Source organism: Drosophila sulfurigaster, chromosome X, assembly GCF_023558435.1.
Source record: "Drosophila sulfurigaster albostrigata strain 15112-1811.04 chromosome X, ASM2355843v2, whole genome shotgun sequence".
Classification (NCBI taxonomy): Eukaryota; Metazoa; Arthropoda; class Insecta; order Diptera; family Drosophilidae; genus Drosophila; species Drosophila sulfurigaster.
In genome coordinates this window covers 32,831,437-32,850,175 of record NC_084885.1, presented here as the reverse complement: position 1 = coordinate 32,850,175, position 18,739 = coordinate 32,831,437, and the positions used below count along the sequence as shown (strand labels likewise).

General features: G+C 37.5%; 1 protein-coding gene across 6 annotated transcripts in view; it reads right to left on the bottom strand.

The window, feature by feature from the left end:
• LOC133849371 (BTB/POZ domain-containing protein KCTD5) overlaps positions 1–18,698 on the bottom strand; it is a 68,219-nt gene extending 49,521 nt beyond the window's left edge. For 3 of the 6 annotated variants that reach the window (XR_009895365.1, XR_009895363.1, XR_009895364.1), the window contains exons 1-6: positions 17,515–18,698; positions 14,680–14,865; positions 14,544–14,609; positions 14,283–14,473; positions 12,763–13,292; positions 2,716–2,778 (exon numbers count right to left, since the gene is read on the bottom strand). Coding sequence is in view for 1 of the 6 variants with exons in the window: in XM_062285412.1 (XP_062141396.1) it covers positions 13,280–13,292; positions 14,283–14,473; positions 14,544–14,609; positions 14,680–14,865; positions 17,515–17,700 (642 nt within the window). In the remaining 5 variants the exon portion in view is untranslated. Of the gene's footprint in view, positions 1–2,715; positions 2,779–9,959; positions 13,293–14,282; positions 14,474–14,543; positions 14,610–14,679; positions 14,866–17,514 lie in introns of those variants that run through there. The other 3 variants (XR_009895367.1, XR_009895366.1, XM_062285412.1) reach the window with 3 other exon arrangements.
• Positions 18,699–18,739: the final 41 nt, after the last annotated feature.

Sequence of the window (18,739 nt, the reverse complement as noted above, 5' to 3'; positions counted from 1 at the left end):
GTGTGCTATACATGAGCGAACCCTTTTTCGGCTTTGACGTTGCCAAAAACGGCGAAAACAAAAAAAGTTTCTAATGAAAACTCCCAAAAAAAACAACAACAAGAGGAAGCCACTAATACCACCAGCTAAACAATGGCGACAAGAAGAAGCACATAGCACAAGGGATCTATATGGGATTTGCTTCCATTTCCATTTCCATTCCTATTCCCAGCTTCCAACTTCAGCTACAGAGATCCCGCTCCATTTACTTTTCCTCTGTCCATTCCTCAGTCTAAGCCTTCTAACTAACCGTCCTATGTGAATAGTATATACGACAAGAAGAAGCACATAGCACAAGGGATCTATTCCGATTCCCATTCCTATTCCCAGCTTTCAACTTCAGCTACAGAGATCCCGTTCCAGGTTTAGCCTCCATTCACATTTTGATTCCTATTTCCATTCCTATTTTCGTTTCCTCATGCTAAGCCTTCTAACTACCCGACCTATGTGAATAGTATATACCTATATACATAATAATATATATATTATAAGCATATTCACTTGTACACTGATAAAAATCAGGAATTGACTATATTAAGTATTCATGAACAAGATAACAAATATAGTATTTTCCGGGTATTAACTTTTTCTTACGGATTCAAGCTTACAATAAATCTATATCTATAATAAGAAAAGGATATTAAATAAACGAGAAACATCAAACGTTAGCTGCTAAATGCCAAAATAGTTTCATTTACTTTGTTCCCATTATTAACTTTATTTAATTCTCATACTATCTATTTATATACAAAACTAAACTCGTATCAAAATGAAACGTACATATCTATGGCATCCTCGATCTTCAGCTGTTTTCCCCAATTAACTTGATAGAAACTTTCATTTGATTATTTGGACTCTTAAGCGTCATGAAGAGAAACTAACAGAATTTAATGAAGATGATCTAAAAGATTTTTAAGTGGTGAAATAGTGACATATCATCACAGTTTAAAGTGCATATTAATCAACTTTGAAATTAGGAATTTGAAAGGATGAACAATAGTGTAATCAAGTGATTAATTTTCTAATTAACATTTTATTCAAATTTGATTTGCTATTAAACTATAATTTGAACAGCATCAAAGCGAATTCACTCGAGGATTTCTCGCCGTGTGCTCCACTAGAATGTGAATATGAATATGAATATGAAAATGAATATGCACGAAATACGTAAACGTTGCATACTTTGAGGCGCAAAAACAACAAACTCTTGCTAATGGTCGCTCACTCAGCCTCAGTCTGTTTATGTTTGCCTAAGCAGCTCCAACTCCGACTCCAACTCCGACTCCGACTCCAACTCCGACTGCAGCTGGGGAGTCAGACACATCATTAGAGCTACTGGCCCACACTTTATGTGAAACCCTTTCCCAATCTCAGCTCTGCTCTAGTCGCAGTCTCTGACTCCTCTTTCCCCCGCTTTGCATTCGCATTTGCTAAGCAAACCCCTAACGACACTTGCAGTGCAATCACTTGCAATTGCATCCCTTAATAGCGCAGTCCTCCCCATCCCCTTCCCCTTCTCCTTCTTGTCCTCCTTCTACTCCCCATCATCATCGTCATCCCTCTTTCGAGTCCATTCTCAAGTGCAGCAGCAACTTATGTTAGCTTTTGCCATGATGTCGGCTATCGGTTACATTTTCATTTCTTCGTCGTCGTCATCTTCGTCGTCTTCGTCTTTGTCTCCTTCGCTGTATTTGGCGTAGTTCAAGTGCAGCACCCCCTCCCTACTCTCTCCCCAGTTCCTTGCCACCCCCTTTTGGCCTCGTCGTGCAAATTTGACACATGCACAAGTACAAAAAACAAAACAAAAAAGAAAACGTAAAGCGAGCACACACAAAAAAGGTCAGAACAAAGGCGAGCTTTACAGCTGCTGCTGCAGGATGTAGTCAACGTTCTATTCCAGCTAGTATTACCCCCACTCCCCTCTCTCCTTCAACACACTCTCCTCTACTTCACTCACTTCATTTCACTCTCAGAACTTACAGCACGCACATCCTCAATTCGCCAAGCAGTTCCTTTTTAGATTGAGCTGCAGCCTCAACCTCAACTTCAACTTCAGCTTCAGTATTTTTCCTCGCTTTTTTTTCTATTCACTCCCCTCCCCTTCCCTCCTCTTCACCCTTCCTCACACTACTCGGTTTGTGTTTTGTTTCCTTGGTTGACATTTGTGTGCTGTGGCAACGGGCAACATGATTTCAATAGCGCATCGCAGACGCAGCACCTCAAACTTTCCATTTCGTTGCATTGACAAATATTTCTTTGCATTCCCCCTTTCCCTTTCCCCTTTGCCCTTACCTCCTCGGTTCTGTTATGTAAGCATAATTCCTGCTGTTTTTTCTGTCAGTCTCCCATGTGTGTCTTTGCATTCATTAGCTTTGTCTCCGCACGTCTCACCGCCTTCTCCTTCTTTTTAGCAAAAGAGTTTATTATTCTTAACATTCTCTATCAACGAAACTTGGAACTCTCTTCTCCTATCTTATCCGATACAACTTCTACTAAGGATGCTACATCAGCTTAACAACTTATTTTGCATCACTAAAATATTTAACGTATCGAAAATTTACCGCAAATCTCTAAGATAGTTTCCAAATTTCTGAATCCACTTGCATTTTATCATGCGTATTTCTAGTTTTTTATATACATATATAGAAAGATAGAAAGATTCAAGAGATCACTTACCGATTTATAGTTTAGTCAAATAAAACGATTGAATGTAGAAAATTTTGCAAATTTATTGGCATCCTGCAAAAAATAATTACAAATAATAATTATTTAGGTTATCAACTAAAGATTAAAATAATCAAATTTGTATGCTGATATTTCAGAAGAGGCAAAACCTCACAAATATAAGAAAATACCAATTAATGCCATATATAGAGAAGAGTAATATATAATTGAAATTCGAAAAATGTGAAATCTTAAAAGTGAAATTCAAAAATGCAATATTTCTTACATTTAACATAATATTCAAAGTAGATACTATACTTTGCATTGTGAGTAAAAGCAAATCAGAGCGATATTCAATTACATAAGTATATACCAAATGAATATACCGCACAAATTCTAAAAATATACAAAGGCTTCAAAATATACCATAGAGTACAGAGCATACCAGATTGTTAGTCAAAGCAATTAATAGTCCGATATTATTTTTAAAATATACCAAATTAATATACCATTAAAATACTAAAAATATACCAACATACATTTTAGGTACCTTGATTTAATACTGTATTCAAAATATACCATAGAGTGCAAAGTATACCAGATTTTCAGCCAAAGTTGACCACGATCAAGAATATATTATATGTTGGATTATATGTTGGAGACGCCTCCTTCAGCCTGTTACAAGTTTATAATACCCTTCTACGGTATAAATCATATACATAGATTGAATATTGTTCAACTTTGTATACTAACATTTGCAATGAAAAGATTTCTATGGTAAATAATTTGCATTTCTGCATTTCTCACAACAGAAATCCACTGCAATGTCTCTTACAATAATTTGTTGTATGAAATATAATATTTCTGGTAGTTTTTCTTTGCTTTTCAAAGCATCTTCATGTCATAGAAAGATGCAGATGTGAAGTGCAAGTCGTATAATAAATTTTGCTTTTTGTTTGGCAAACGTTTTTTGAATGAGTCGTGAGACGATGATGATGAAGAGATAGAGTAAAGAAGAAGGAGAAGCATTTCTTCATTTAGGAGTTGCAATTAAATGTGATATGCAAAAGAAACGAGGGTGGAACAGAGAACAGAGAACTGAGAACAGAAAGAGAGAGAGAGCTAGAGTATTAGTTGTGTCCCCAATCTTGATGCAAGCTGCCATCATATCGATTGCAGCAAAAGTGAAATCTTGCTCGACACTCGACGCACGAGGAAGGAAGTGCAAGGATGGAAGAGAAGAAGAAGGAGTCTTCTGCTTGAAAATGGGGTTAAATTGCACAGAAATCACGCAGCACACACATACACCGAGAGAAAAGCAGCCCCCAATAGTCGAGTGAGAAAGAGAGAGTGGGAGTGGGAGTGGGAGAAAAGGAAGAGATGGCTTTGTTTGACGCACTTAACACGGCGATGGCGACATGCACTTGAGTTGCACAAAAGCCCACTCATACATGCACACACTAGCACACACTCACACATAGAGAGGGGGAGTGGAGGGTAAGGGTAAGAGGAGGTAGAAAGGGGAGCGAGCGATTTGCACAGTTAGATGCACTAGACAGACACGAGACAAAAACGGAGCCAACGGAGCCAGACAAGCGAGCTTGTCTAACATGCAACAACAACAAGAACAACAAGAACAACAAGAACAACACCCCAGCGGCAACTGCATCCCTTACTCCTTCCCAACTGCATCCCTGGGCTGTAACCCTTTCAAGTCGACCACCCACCGGGGCATTATGCATTAGAATGCCGACTTCGATGTCATGTGTTGACATAGAATCCTTGCTGCCTGGCCCAGGTTTAGTTGCAGCCTCCCCTCGTCCCCCGTCCCCCATCCCTCTCTTCCCCACCTCCCTTCCTCCCTTTGGCACCCTTGGGCTGCAGGTGCAAAGGCGAACGAAAGTGAAACGGTGGATGAAGCCGCGTCTGCTGAACTGAAGCAGAGTTGAAGTCGGAGACTGAGGAGCAGCTGCTGCTTGAGTGCACTTTTTGCACTATTCAAAGTTAAAGTGGTCGTGGAGTGAACGGAGTGTGGAACGGAGCAAAGTCCGGGGTACGGAGTGTGGCAGGCAGACTCGTTCATTCGTTCGTTCGTTCGTTCGCTCGTTCGTTCGTTGGTGGTGCAATGTCACATCTTGCACTTTTTGGGGTCGTTTGTGGGGTTGAAGGACGCACGCGAGGCGTCTCAGTCTCCGACTCCATCTCCGAATCCATCTCCACCTCCGTCTCAGTGGGGTTGGCAATTTTGCGCATGTGGAAAGGAAAAATGATGCAGCCACGACATCGAGAACGACAACGACAATGATGCCAATGCCAATGTCAACGTTGCTGCACAATCAAAAGGTGCAAAGATGACTTCAAGCTGAAGCTCAACTCGGGCCCACTTGAAAAAAAGGGGCACTCCAATTGCAACCCCATCGGTGGGTGCGAAAAGTGAAAGCGCCTCTTGCCAAACAAGTTGTGGGTGGAACACAGACTGAGACACAGAAAGAGAAAAATAAGGAGCTGCAGATGGAAATCGAAATGGAAATGGCAATGGCGTGGAGCCAAGCCATCGTTACCATAAAAACCAATGAAATTTCGCTTAGGCTCGCTGCGTGCTGCGCTTTACGAGCCAGCAGCAGTCCCCAAGGTTTCTCAGACTCTGCGACTCTGCGACTCCGACACAAGGCGCGCCACTGTAAAACCTTGAAATAAAAGCCAAAAGCGCACTAATGTCCTTCGCTTCCTTAACGGTTTGCCTTCAAATTGGTCGAACTCAAAGTCGATGCTGTCGCCAATGCTGTTTAAGTAACAAATAAAAAGTGCGACAAACAACGCTGACAAACTGAAGACCAAATACTCTAAGAAAGGATATATGTCACAGATCTAAAACAACAAAAGAGAAAGAATCAAATAGATCATAACAACTGACCAAAAGATATTGAGACGAAGGGATTAAGAAACATATAGTGTTAAATAGAAAGATCATAGGTAGAACTAATTAGAACCAATATCACATAATATACCTTATACAAATACTTTTAAAGAGGAATTATGTCAAAGATCCTAAACAACAAAAGACAAACGCTTCTAATCTAATTACATTGCACAAAGAAATCATAACAGATCATCATAATAATCATCATAATTAATCAAAAGATATTGAGACCAAAAGATTAAGAAATATGTAAAAGGTTGAATAGAAAAATCGTAACTAGGACTAACAAGAACCAAACTAATCAAAATTTGATCTTGATCTGCGTGCAAACATAAAAACTTGTATTTCCTATATCTTATAATCTCTAAGATCAAGGTATTCAAAAAGACAGACGGACAGACAGACAGACGGACATGGCTACATCGTCTCGGTTGTTGACGCTGACCAAGAATATATCTACTTTATTGGGTCGGAGATGCCTCCTTATGCCTGTTACATACATTTAATGGATGCACAAAGTTATAATACCCTTCTACTCTATGGGTAGCGGATATCAAAATAGTAAAGCTTGATTAGCTCTCTAGAGATTTTGGCTGCTTAGATCATTTTGATCATTTATATAATTTTAAGATTCAGCACAGAATAAAAACACAATTAAAAATCGTGAAAGATTTTGGGGCAATTCAGCTAATTATTTCGCAACATTGAAATATAGAAAATACAAATATAAAAACAAAATTAGAAAATAATAAAAATAAAATTTGTTCTGGCTTAGCAAAATCATCAAGTTTAATTGGTTGATAGTTGATTTCATCTACGTTTCTGTATTCAATATTAATTTATCATCAACATAGAAAACAAATTGAATTACATTTGCTATTTATATAAAATCAGACATCTGTGCATATCGATGCAACTGCAAAGCAATTCACAAAACTTTGACGAAAGTATTTGAAGCCGGAATAGACAAATGATTTGAGAAAGTCTGCATGCTTTAGGCAAAGAGTATGGCGAAAAAACTTTGTAGAGAAGTAGAAGTGAAAGAGGAGGAGGAAGTGGAAGTGGCACTGCCACTGACAGTGGCAGCAACAATAGCAGCAGCAGCAGCAGCGACTGAGGCAGTTGAGGTCTCATGTGCGCGGGCGACACAACTTTTTATTCCTTTGTTTAGAATAAAAATATAAATGTGCACGTGTTTTGGCAATGGCCTGCGTTTTAGTGGTGGTAAACGAACGAAAGAACCAACGAACGCATCATACGCAGCGCCAATAGATTCGCATGGGGACCGCGAGTGTGGCAAGTGGCAAGTAGGAGGTGGAAGGTGGAAGGTGGCAAGTAGAGGGAGGCAAATTGCGGACAGTGGACGCGGATTCGCTGGGGTTGTTGTTGCGAGCAGTTAAATTTTAATGTTGCTGCCATATCGATATGCGTGCATGAATCTGCCACCTCTTGCCTCCCCCCTGCCTCTTGCCACATGCTACGAGTATGTGTGGCATAACATTTCCAGCAGCATACTACGTGCTGCCTCAGCCTCAGCCTCAGCCTCTGTCGCTGCAGTTGCGATAAACTTGGAGCTGTGTTTAGTTGTGCTGCAAATCTAAAAGTGTTCTGGGTGCCAGCTGTAATTGTCGCCAACACACACTCTTACACTGAGAAAAAAGACCAACTTCTAAAATCAAGAAACTTCAAATTTGTGTTCGACTTTAAAAACAAATTCGTAAAGTTAAGAACATTAGTCTAAGAAACGCCACATTCTAAAAATCTGACCAAAAATTTTAGGTTACTTAAATCTGTAATCCGTCGAAATTCCTATAAAGTTTTTATCGAAATTTGAGAATTTTCATTCATATCTTAGATAGTTGAGCTGTCGCGAAACATTCTCAATATCAATCTTAAAAGGTCCTGGGTTCAAATACTGCGCGAATCGATGATAAATATTTCGAAAGTAAAATGGAATTAACATAGAGCTGAATAGCTGATAATTAAAATATAAAATGGTAAAATAAATGAATTGTAAATCAAAAAAAAAAAACATTAAAATATAATTCAATATATTTTCGATTTCTACCATTTACCTATAATCTTTAGATAGATTGTAAATAATACAAAATATATAAATACGATGTTTGATTATGAAACTATACGATGTTTATCTTCTTATTAATAAGAAAACAATCATAAAATTATAAGCAAAGAAAAAAATATAATATATATATATATATTGTTAATCTTATAATAAGATTTTTGGTCTGAAAATTTTATTATTTTTTTTCTTATTATTAAGAACTTGGGACTTATATTAAATGTTCTTCAATGTTCAAGATGTGCTTTCTAAGAAAAGGATTTTCATGTTTGTGACGCACTTATTAGACCAAAATTCTTAGTTCTAAGACCAAATCTTGATTTTAGAACTGTTTTTTTTTCTGTGCACCCGAACAGCAGCAATAGATTGAGTTGGAGTTGGAGATGAAGATGGAAGCCTGTGCATTGCCTATGAATATCTCATGAGCCGAGGAACTCACGCAACTGGGCTTTTCTTTACTCTCTGTGTGCTTTGCATAAGTTCGCAATGACGCAAATTCTAATCAATAGCGAGTATTTCCCACATCCTGACGAACGCAAACGCAAACGAGAACTCAGTTCAAGGACGAAATCGAAATCGAACTCAAACTCAAATTCATACTCACACTTTGCAATCGATGTGACATTCGATTCGCCTTTTTATTTAAAGCAATCGATTTCTTTTTGGTGTTCAAAAACTCATTCCCTATTCCATAATCTTCTCATCTGTGTATGTAATCGGAACTCTTCAAGGAAAGTAAACAAACAATATCAAATTAAGCCTTTCTTTCGAATTTCTTCAATGCAAATAATGATTACAAGAATCTTCTCAATCTTTCTGATATTTTATGCAATTACTATTTAATATATTCAATCGCTTTAACTATTTCCTATTTTACTAGGTTGTTTGATTATTTGCGTTATGAAATATTAAGTAGCTAAAAGCAAGGGTGTCAGTTTCTTACACATTTGCAATCTAAAGCATGGTTCGATATATTCAGTTGATTAACTTTACTTCTAGTCATAATAACATATTTCTTGCTAACTAAATCTATAGCTGCATCGCCAAAGTTTAAGCAAGCAAAAAAAAAACTGCACTCGAGTATGGTAGATATCATTTTTAATAAAACCATATTCTTCAAATATACCGAAAATATACTGCAAAGTACTAAAATATACCAAACGCAATATTTGGTATATGAATGTAGTTTGCAATCAAAATATACCATACATTACCACATTTTAAATATACCATGGAGAACAAAATATACCAGATTTTTTATACTTGTATTTTAACAATTTTCCTTATCTGTAATGCCCCACTTTTTAATCCATTCAAATATGGTGTATTGATACATGTAGGATTGATTCTGCCTTGTTGTCTTGATTCATTAAATTTGTATTTGCTGCCCAATCGGAAAATGCAATTCTAAATCAAGCGCAGCGGTAAAAGCTCGTATTAACTTGAGAGATCTAGAAGCATCGAGGCAGATTTTGTATACACAAGTGCTTTTTCTTTGGAAAGCTTCAAGAGCTTTAGCCAAAGCTAATGAGCTTTGAATGTCCTGAGCTTACCGAAGATGTCGCCCAAAAAGTTATAGAAATATCACGGCACTTCAAGCAGCTTTCGATGATTTCTTAGACAAGAGCTTATTTCGTGGAATACTTTTTATAAACTTTTGCCAAAGCTATTGAGTTTTGAATGTCCTGAGCTTACCAAAGATGTCGCCCAAAAAGTTGTTAACCCAAAGCTCAAGCTGTCGAAGCTTTAAAGCTTATTCAACCCAATAAGGCTGCAACTATGTTAAGGCTAAGCGGAGTTTCAAGTTGGTTGACGAATTTCTCACAAAAGCTAATCCTTCCAATTACACACACATCAATGAGTTGAACTCACACACACACACACACACACACACACACACACACACACACACACACACACATAGCCGTAGGTACATTTAAAGTCGATAGGATTCTCTTTTTTAGAAAAGGGATCTTTAATGTATTTATTTATAATTTGAAGTATTGTTTCTCCGAGAGAGTTTTGAATCGGTTACAATGCGAGTTAATCCAAGCAGGTTTATGTGTTTATGTGTGTGTAGAATTACAGGGTATTACAGGTAGGTAATATATATCTCTATATGTATATTTGCATGCGTATAGCCGCACTTTGTATTGTTGAGAATGTACACATGAACAATCACGAAGCAACTCTCTCTCTCTCTCTCTCTCTCTACATGTTCTTTCTCTACGAGTATTTCGCATTGTTTTCATCTCATCTCATCTGAGTGGCGATCCGCAGGACATCTGAAGGACATTCAGCTCGTGTTGCATTTGAAAGGGGATTTTCGCGTTAGTTTGATTCCGATTTTCGGGGGATGGGAGATGGGAGGGAGATGGGGGCGTGTATTATAATTACAAGCTAATGTAAAGTTAGGTTTATCTTTGCCCGATCGAAATAATTGTGCGCATTATTCTAACCTGCACTTAGATGCACATAAAATAATTCAAAATTGGATACAAAAATGGGTAACGAGTACTTAGGTGGCGACATTTTGATTCGTTATTCAATTTGCTTTTGTTTCTTTTGTTTTGTTGTTTTTTTCGTTTTTCGTTTTTTTGCTTTTTGTTTTTCTTACTTTGTTTTTGGTTGGTGTATAAATTAGTTTACTTTTAAAATTATATATGTACATACATAAATATATAATTAATAATGCGTAACTCTAGCTTAAACTGCAACGCATTTGTTATTTTCAACACTTTCATTTAGTTTATTTTTATTTGCTTTTCAATTTTCAATTTTCAATCTCGCATCTTCAGATCGTTCCCATATTAATTTCCATCCACATCGTCATCTTCTTCTCTTCGCCTTGTTTTTCTTTACTTTTTTTCTAGTGCAATTTTTCACATAAATTCAGTCGTGATTTAAAATATTTCTTCATTTTCGTTTTCAGTTTGGTTTTCTTTGATTTGCATTTGCATTTTGCTTGTTTTTCATTTTGAATTTCGCATCATTCAGTTTATCAGTTTTTCGTTTTTCGTTTTTCAATTTTTGTTTTTCATTTTCAGTTTCCATTTTTCATTTAAATAAAGCTCAAGGTAGTAATGCAAACCGGGCGCTAAATACACACAATGCACAATGCAATAGAACGAGGCGGCAGCATTTTGCCATAAATATTAATTTAATTATCTCTTGCATTTTCTCTTATTACGATTACAATTATTAGTTAAGTGTTATGGTATTATATTAATTATTATTATTATTGATAATCAGACATAAATGCAACTGAAACTTAATGCCGTGAAATTAAGTTGCTTTTTAAGAATGAAACAGTTGAACACCAATTGCCGAATTGCGCTTGACAAATCTTCGAATCGGATCGAATTTCGAGTGTTAACCATTTCGATCTAAATATATTATGTGTGTTTGTGTGTGAATGTGTGTAATCGGATGACGCTTTTACCAGGTGAATTCCCTAAAATCACTAAACCATAATACCAATAGAAAATCAGCAACGTATTCCGGAAATTCAAGTGTCTAACATAAGAAAAAAAAACAGTAATAAATCTACGATCATAATTCGTAATTCAACAGCGGACAACGGACGATAAGAAACTGATTTGCCCTCATAATTTCTCTTTTCTCATAATAAGAATGAATTGATAATTAAAGTTAGTTCCATAGAGGATCATTTGATCTTTTGTTCAAATCCAACTCATTATTTTTGTTGCCAAGGTAATCGGTATCGATGTTGCCTGATATTGAGCCTATTAATGAGTGATTTTCGCACAAAAACAAAAGCATTTGAAAGAAGTATCTATCTCTATGCGATGAACAATATTTATATGCAAGTTATCCTTATTGTTATTATTATTATTTGCTTTGCTGAGTCGAGAGTTTGTTCGCTGCACTAAATGAGTCTAAATATCAGCGTCTTTCTCATCGTTATCGTTATCGTCATCGTCATCGTCGCCTGCTTATTGTTATCGTTATTGTTATTGTAAGCACAATAAAAAGAGCTAAACAGCTAAAAGTACAATTATAAACGTATCGCGTCACGTTTCACGTTTGATCCTTCGACAGTTGATAACTCCGATTTCAACTCGATTCGCGTAGGCTGTGCAAACGTTTAAGATCCAGATGACACAACAGCTAGACGAGAGAGATATCTGGAGATATTCAGCATTCTTCAGACGATTGCAGAACACGCGAAACGAGTCAAGAAAGTCATCAACTGTTCTTTAGTTGCATTTGAGTGTGTTTATTGTATTTGTATTTGTATTTGTATTCATGTTTCTGTGTCTGTGTATTTGTCTAAGCATCTAGGCATCTTCTCTAGGTGCTTTCTACAACTGTCTTCTTAGCATAATGTCGGTTACACGTACAATTTACATAAATATTACGTTATTAAAGTTAATTGTTGTTTTTTGTTTGTATTTTGTATTTTGCTTTTGTTTTGTTTTTTTTTCTATTTGTTTTTTGTTTTCTATTTTTGTTTAGCCTAAGCCTAAGCAAAGTTGGCGGTGTTTTTGTTTGTGCTTGACCCACATTGAATGCATTCTATTTGCATGTGCTCCTTCTTAAAACTCTTGAAAACATCTTCTCAATCTTTGTCATCAACAACTCGTTCAACGTTCATCGTTCATCGTTCATATTAAGCGTAATAACGCACTCTTCAAATGCGGAAGGCAAAAGGGAAGCCAAAAATATATTTATATGCTCTCTCTCTCCACAGTCAGAAAACCAAACGGAAACAAAAGAAAAACCTCTACCGCATAACTAAGCAACTATATATATAATATATATAACTATTCTCATATATAATATATTGATTGATTGATTGTGGATCGTTTGAAGAGCGCAGTGCGTTCTACTTGTGCGTTTGTGAATTTTTAATGGCGCCACTGAAAGTGTGATGCAGACAGACAGAGCAACAAAAAACACACACCCATTCACTCTATCACTCATTCACAAATGTAAGCTAACACATAGACATAAAAAACCAATCGGACATTCGTGAATGATTGCAATAATTGTTGTCGAAATGATCAAAAATCAAAATCAAAAGCAAACATACCTAAGATAAAAGATGATGTGTGTGTGATTGTGTTGGTGTTTGATTGATGGATGATTGAGTGTTGACTCATTGATGATTGAATGGTGATTGACTGACGATTGATTGATGCTTGAATTGATGAATCATTGTTGATTATTTTGCTGACTTATTGATGTTTAATTGATAATTGATTGATGATTATTTGATTGATGATTGATGGCAGACTGACCGATTGACAATGTATTTAATTTAATGCTTGCACAATTTCCACTTTACGTTGAAAACTGCATAGTCATAAAATAAGGCTCAGATCACGTTAGGCTTGTATTAATTATTGTTGTTGTTCTTTCTAGTTGTTGTTGTTGTTGTTGTTGTTGTTGTTAATTTTCAATTAGTTCTTAATGTTGTTGTTGTTGTTGTTGTGGTGCTTGGCGGTTGTTGTTGTTGCTGTTGTTGCTGTGGTTGTGGAGTGTTGTTATTCGTTTTACAACTTGGGATTTACTTTTCTTTCTTTCATGGATGGGGAGAATACAGCTTTTTAAATTCCAAGACTGCAATTAGACAAAGAAAGAAACAAAGAGTGAGACAGCGAAAGAGAACACAAATTTTAAAAAGCAAACACATGAAACAGAAGGAGACGAAAATACAAAGCATTAAGTGCAGAAATAATAAATGATTTTGATCAAAGGTTCTACACATATTAGCGATAAAAATAAATGATGAGTGTGAAAGTGGCTAAACTTCTGAATATAGCAATAAGTAGTACTTTAACCACAATGAATGTATTATTTACAACAGTTTAAGTTGCTAATCAAAGCGAATTTCAACAAAGAGTCGCTTAACAATAAAACTAACTCAAGCTTCAACTCTTTACATTCATCACTTTTCTTTAATTTACTTTATGGGATTGTTTGAATCTATTCAAATGAGTCAACTAGATTTAGGGTCAATGCAATTGAGGCTAACATGAATCGAATTATTTTGTTAGCTTAATTATCTAATGGCCTCATTCGATTTACATTATTTACAGTTTAGGTTGCCCATCAAAGAGCATTTCAACAAACGAGTAGCAAAGGAGATTAAATTTGGTCAATGAACAGCAAAATTAACTAAAGCTTCAACTCTTTACATTCATCACTTTTCTTAAATTTACTTTATGTGATTGTTTGAATCTATTCAAATGAGTCAACTTGATTTAGGGTCAATGCAATTGTGCCTGAATCTAATTATGGAATATTTACTGATTATCTAATGGCTTGTGGGCCACACAAACACTTAATAGCGGGCAGATAGCAAATTTATGAAAGTTATCGTGAGTGCTTATCAGCTGGCTAATGACTTGGTAATTAGGCAATGTCATGCTAAATGGCCTGATTGCGTATTGAGTTTGTCAATATCGTCGACTGAATCACATCACATCAAGTGCATTAAGAGAGGCAGACGGACAAACTTATAGAGAGAGTGGGACAATGATTCAGACTGAGACTGAGAATGAGACTGAGACTGAGGATGGCGATGAACTTGTGGTTGACTGGCCTTACATGCGCGATCCCTTTTGCTGCAAAACCTTGGCGCGATCATTAAGCTCCAGCTCACGTCCGGCTGTCGAGCCGCACTCTTTGGACACAACACAAAGGAACTCATTGTTCTCAAAGGGGCCGTAGTTGGAGTATTGCATGCCCACAGTAATCAACTGCTCGAAACGCCAGCCATCCGACAGAGTTGAGATCATCTAAAAGAGAGAGAGAGAGAGCACACATTATAGATACTTTCAACTTTGAAATGCACACAATAGACATTACCTGTGTCAGCTCTTGTTCGCGGCATTGGAGCACACGATAGACGCGCTTCTTGTCCGCATACGGTCTCTGTTTAAATGGAGAAGAGAAGTGATGAATTAATACTGTGCACTTTATTATATGCTGTTCAGTTACTCACTTGATCTCTGTGACTGATGCACTCCTTGAGCAGCGCTATCAACTGTGTCACATTGTAGAATTCAGCCTCCTCGAGAACGCCTTCTTCGGAGACGCCGTCCAAGACGAGTTTGCCATGCCGCAAATAGTTGAGCACGGGCGCAAAGTACTTGGGATCTCTGTCAATTAGATATGCGCCAGTCTCATCCTGCAACCAGAAGAGGAAGAAGAAGAAGAAGGAAACCAATTAGTCAATGGCAATGACAATGTCACATTACGTATACGTAATGTTCTCTCTACTCTCGGCACAATCTGTGCTTCTGCTGTAAATTGGTTTGTCATATTGTGTCAATGCATGCGCCTCCCTCCTTTCGCTCCTCCCACTCCTCCCACTCCTCCCGCCTGCCGCCTGTCAGTCTGCCACATCGCTGAATGAATATTGTATTGCGCAGAGCGAGGAGGAATAGGAAAAACCACAAATGTTTGTGTTTATACTCGTATTGTGCTCGATGGCCCATGTATTATGTTCAAATATAGATGCCAGCACATAAACCAATTCGCATGTGACCCAAAATTAACAATTTTCAATGCTCAGCTGATGAATTTCAATTTATAAATACAACAACATTATGTATATTACTTTAAATTATATTAATGTGACCCAAAATTAACAATTTACAATGCTCAACTGATGAATTCAAGCAACAGCAACTAGTACATAAATAAACGTACAAAATTTGGCAACCAGAAAATAATAATAATAATAATCCTAACACAATTCTAGGATGGATATTTGTGAGCCATATCATTATTTCTATTTCTATTCTATTTTAATTTAATCGTCAAAATATTTATGGAATTCTGAACAATTTAGTCATATAATTATTTGTTATTCTATTTTCATTTAATATTTAATGTTGTTGATATTGCAATCGTCGAAATATTTATGGAATTTTGAACAATTTTCTTTATAGATTTGCATTCTTTATATAGCAAACTATCAATAATAATATTCAACTATTGCTCACCAACTAAAAAGGCGTCAGTGCGACATTAAATATTGATTTGTTTAGCAAATTCGAGTTGAGTGCGCTAGCGAATATTCAATTCAATCACTTACAGGGTATCTGGCAGTTGGTACTGATGATTGTCAGAGATGCTGACCACCCTGAAAGCTGGCTTTTTAGCTCTTTGTTTAGCAAACTCAAATGTAGTTATCATTTTTATCACGATAGAAATCATAAAAGAATATTCGATTTAATCATTTACAGGGTATCTGGCAGTTGGTACTGACCACCCTGATGGCTGTCTTCTTGACTATTTAGCTATCTGACTATTTGTCTAGCTGGTCGCAAGTATTTTCTCGTTGTTGTTTTTTTGGTTTTTAAACAATTTAAGCAGCGCACGATCCACATCGCCTCACACTCCCATTGCTCATCTAGCCACCTGTGAGTGTGTGCGTGTGTCGCTCTCTCTACGTCTCTGTGTGTGTGTGTGTGTGTGTGTGTCGTCTCTGTATGTGTGTGTGTGTGTGTGTGAATTTGTGTGCGCCTTAATTGGCGGCCACTAAAATTTCGGGGGCTGCTTTTGTCTTTGCAGCGGAGGCGAACAGAGGTGTTTGTCTATCTGTGTTCGTGTGTGTGTGTGTGTGTGTGTGAGAGTATTTGTGTGGGTGGCAGCACGAAAAATTTAATCAATAACAAAAGCGGGTGGACACCAAGCAACATACATACATGCAATCTTTTTAATGAAACTATTTGTGCATCGCAGCGAAATCCCAAAACACTATCAAAAAAGAAGAAGAAGAACGAAAACAACAATGGGAACAAAAATAAAGGGAAGAACTCGATTGTTCAATTGCGCGCTCTCGAATTTTTGTGTTTATAAAAGCGGCCAATGGAAAACGGCAAATAAACACACGCTTATTTCTATATACATATATGTATGTGTGTATGTGTGTGTGGCATACGTGTGGCACATGCGATATTTATTAGTGGAATTTGTGGATAAATTTATTGCGTTATACAAAAATGTTTAATGTTTGTTGACGCTAGGCGCTGTGTTAGCTTCTCCCCTCCACCCTCCCCCTCACCCACGTTAATCGCCACCCGCTGCCACAGAACAACAACAGAGCGTCAAGGACTCAGCAACGACAACAAGAAAAACAACAACAACAATGACAGCAGCAGCAGCAAAACGAATGAAACGAAACAAAACAAAACAAAAGCAAAGCAAAGCCCATCCCGATGTGACACTAAACTAGTTTTGGTTACGAATACACGTGAGTGTGTGTGTGTGTGTGTGTGTGTATGTCTAGTATATTCAGTCTTGCTTATGCACAAATATACAAATGCGCCTTGTTGCCTATACTATAAACCACCCCCCACTAACAATGCAATTCGCTGTCGATGTCGCTGTCGACGTCGACGTCGACGTTGGCACTAAATGCACTTTGGGACGACCCTGGCAGTCTCTGCTGCTGCTACTGCTGCTGCTGCTTCTTCTTCTTCTACTTCTGCTATGGTAATTGTTTGCGGAATGACCTGCATTGCTTGCTTACATCTGTATCCGCGTGTGTTTATTTACATGCGTGTGTTGGTGTGTTTGTGTTAGTGTGTGGGTGTGCACACATTGACTTACAATTTTGGGTGTTCGAGTTTATGACTATAATTATATAGCTAGCAGCTATGAGCGCAATGGCCGCTGTAATTATTAAAGCTGCCAGCTATGAGCACAATGGCCGCCATAAATACTTGCATGTCAGCATGCAAAAAAAACAAACAAATGCACGTATACTAATACATGTATTTATTTATTTATTTATGTATGTTTATAGTAATGCTGTTTTGTTACTCACCCGATCTGATATCAAATCACAGTCTTCTTGTATGAGACGCGAGAGAAACGAATTGGGGTCACGGGAAAGCGTTGTTTTCGTGGTTAGAAAGTAGGTGCCACCCACATTGAGCTTGACCCATTGGTCTGTGCCTTGTTTCTTCAGCACATTCGGGCTTTTCCTCGAATTGATAAACACTGTGCTCATATTGGGATTGTTGTTGTAGTTGTTGGCGTCGATGCAGAGATTATGGATAAGGAGATGACAATGCTCTGCTGCTGCTTCTGCTGCTGTTTGCCGTTGTTATTCCTGTTATGTTGATTTCAATGCTCCTCTATTGCATTCACATTCACATTCGCATTCGCATTCGTGTGGTGCGCGCGTCTCTTCTTCTTCCACTTCCACTTTTGCTTCTGTTTTTACTTCTGCTGCTACTGCTGCGCTGCTGCTGCTTCTTCTTCTTCTTCAGCTGCTGTTATTGTTGTTGCATTGATGGCCGCCTGCAAGTTCCAGTTAGCATACAACGCACACACACACGCATACGCAAACGCACCAACATGCAAACTTACACACACACACACGTGGTCAGGTGTATGTATGTTCTTGTGTTCTTTGGCTGGCAGCAATCAGCACGCGGACCAGCTAGAGCCAGAGGAGAGCAGCAATACAATTTCAATTCGATTCGTCGCGTCGCGTTGCCTTATTTGTCACCTTACTTCAACTTGCTTTCCCTTTCCTTCCCTTGCGCTGCGCTGCGTTCGCCTTGAAATTATCTTTTTCTTATTTGTACGTTTCTGTTTGACCAGTTTCAGCTCATGCTTCTTGCTCCTTCTTTGTGTTGCACCTTCTTCTTTGTACTTGATTATTGTTGCAATCGCCTGCCACTATTCTACTCTATGCGTTCGTCACTTGGCCACGTTTTTATTATTTCGTATTTATGTCACCGTTCCATTTGCATTGGATGATGCCAAATTAGTTTTTTCATTGAGCATTAAAAAACAAAACACTGTCGACGAGGTGGAGAAACATCGATGGCAAAATCGATGCATCGATGTTTTTTTTTTGTACAATTTCTTAAAGCATCGATTTTATATGGCAAACATCGATGTTTTTTGCGGCCAAACAAATAATTATAATAAATTCATTTATTTTTGAAGAACAATTATTCTTTCAGACTTTTGTTTCTTAAAAAAAAAGCTTTCTTAAAGCTGTTTTATTTGTCGCGGTGTGACCGTAGGCAACGTTT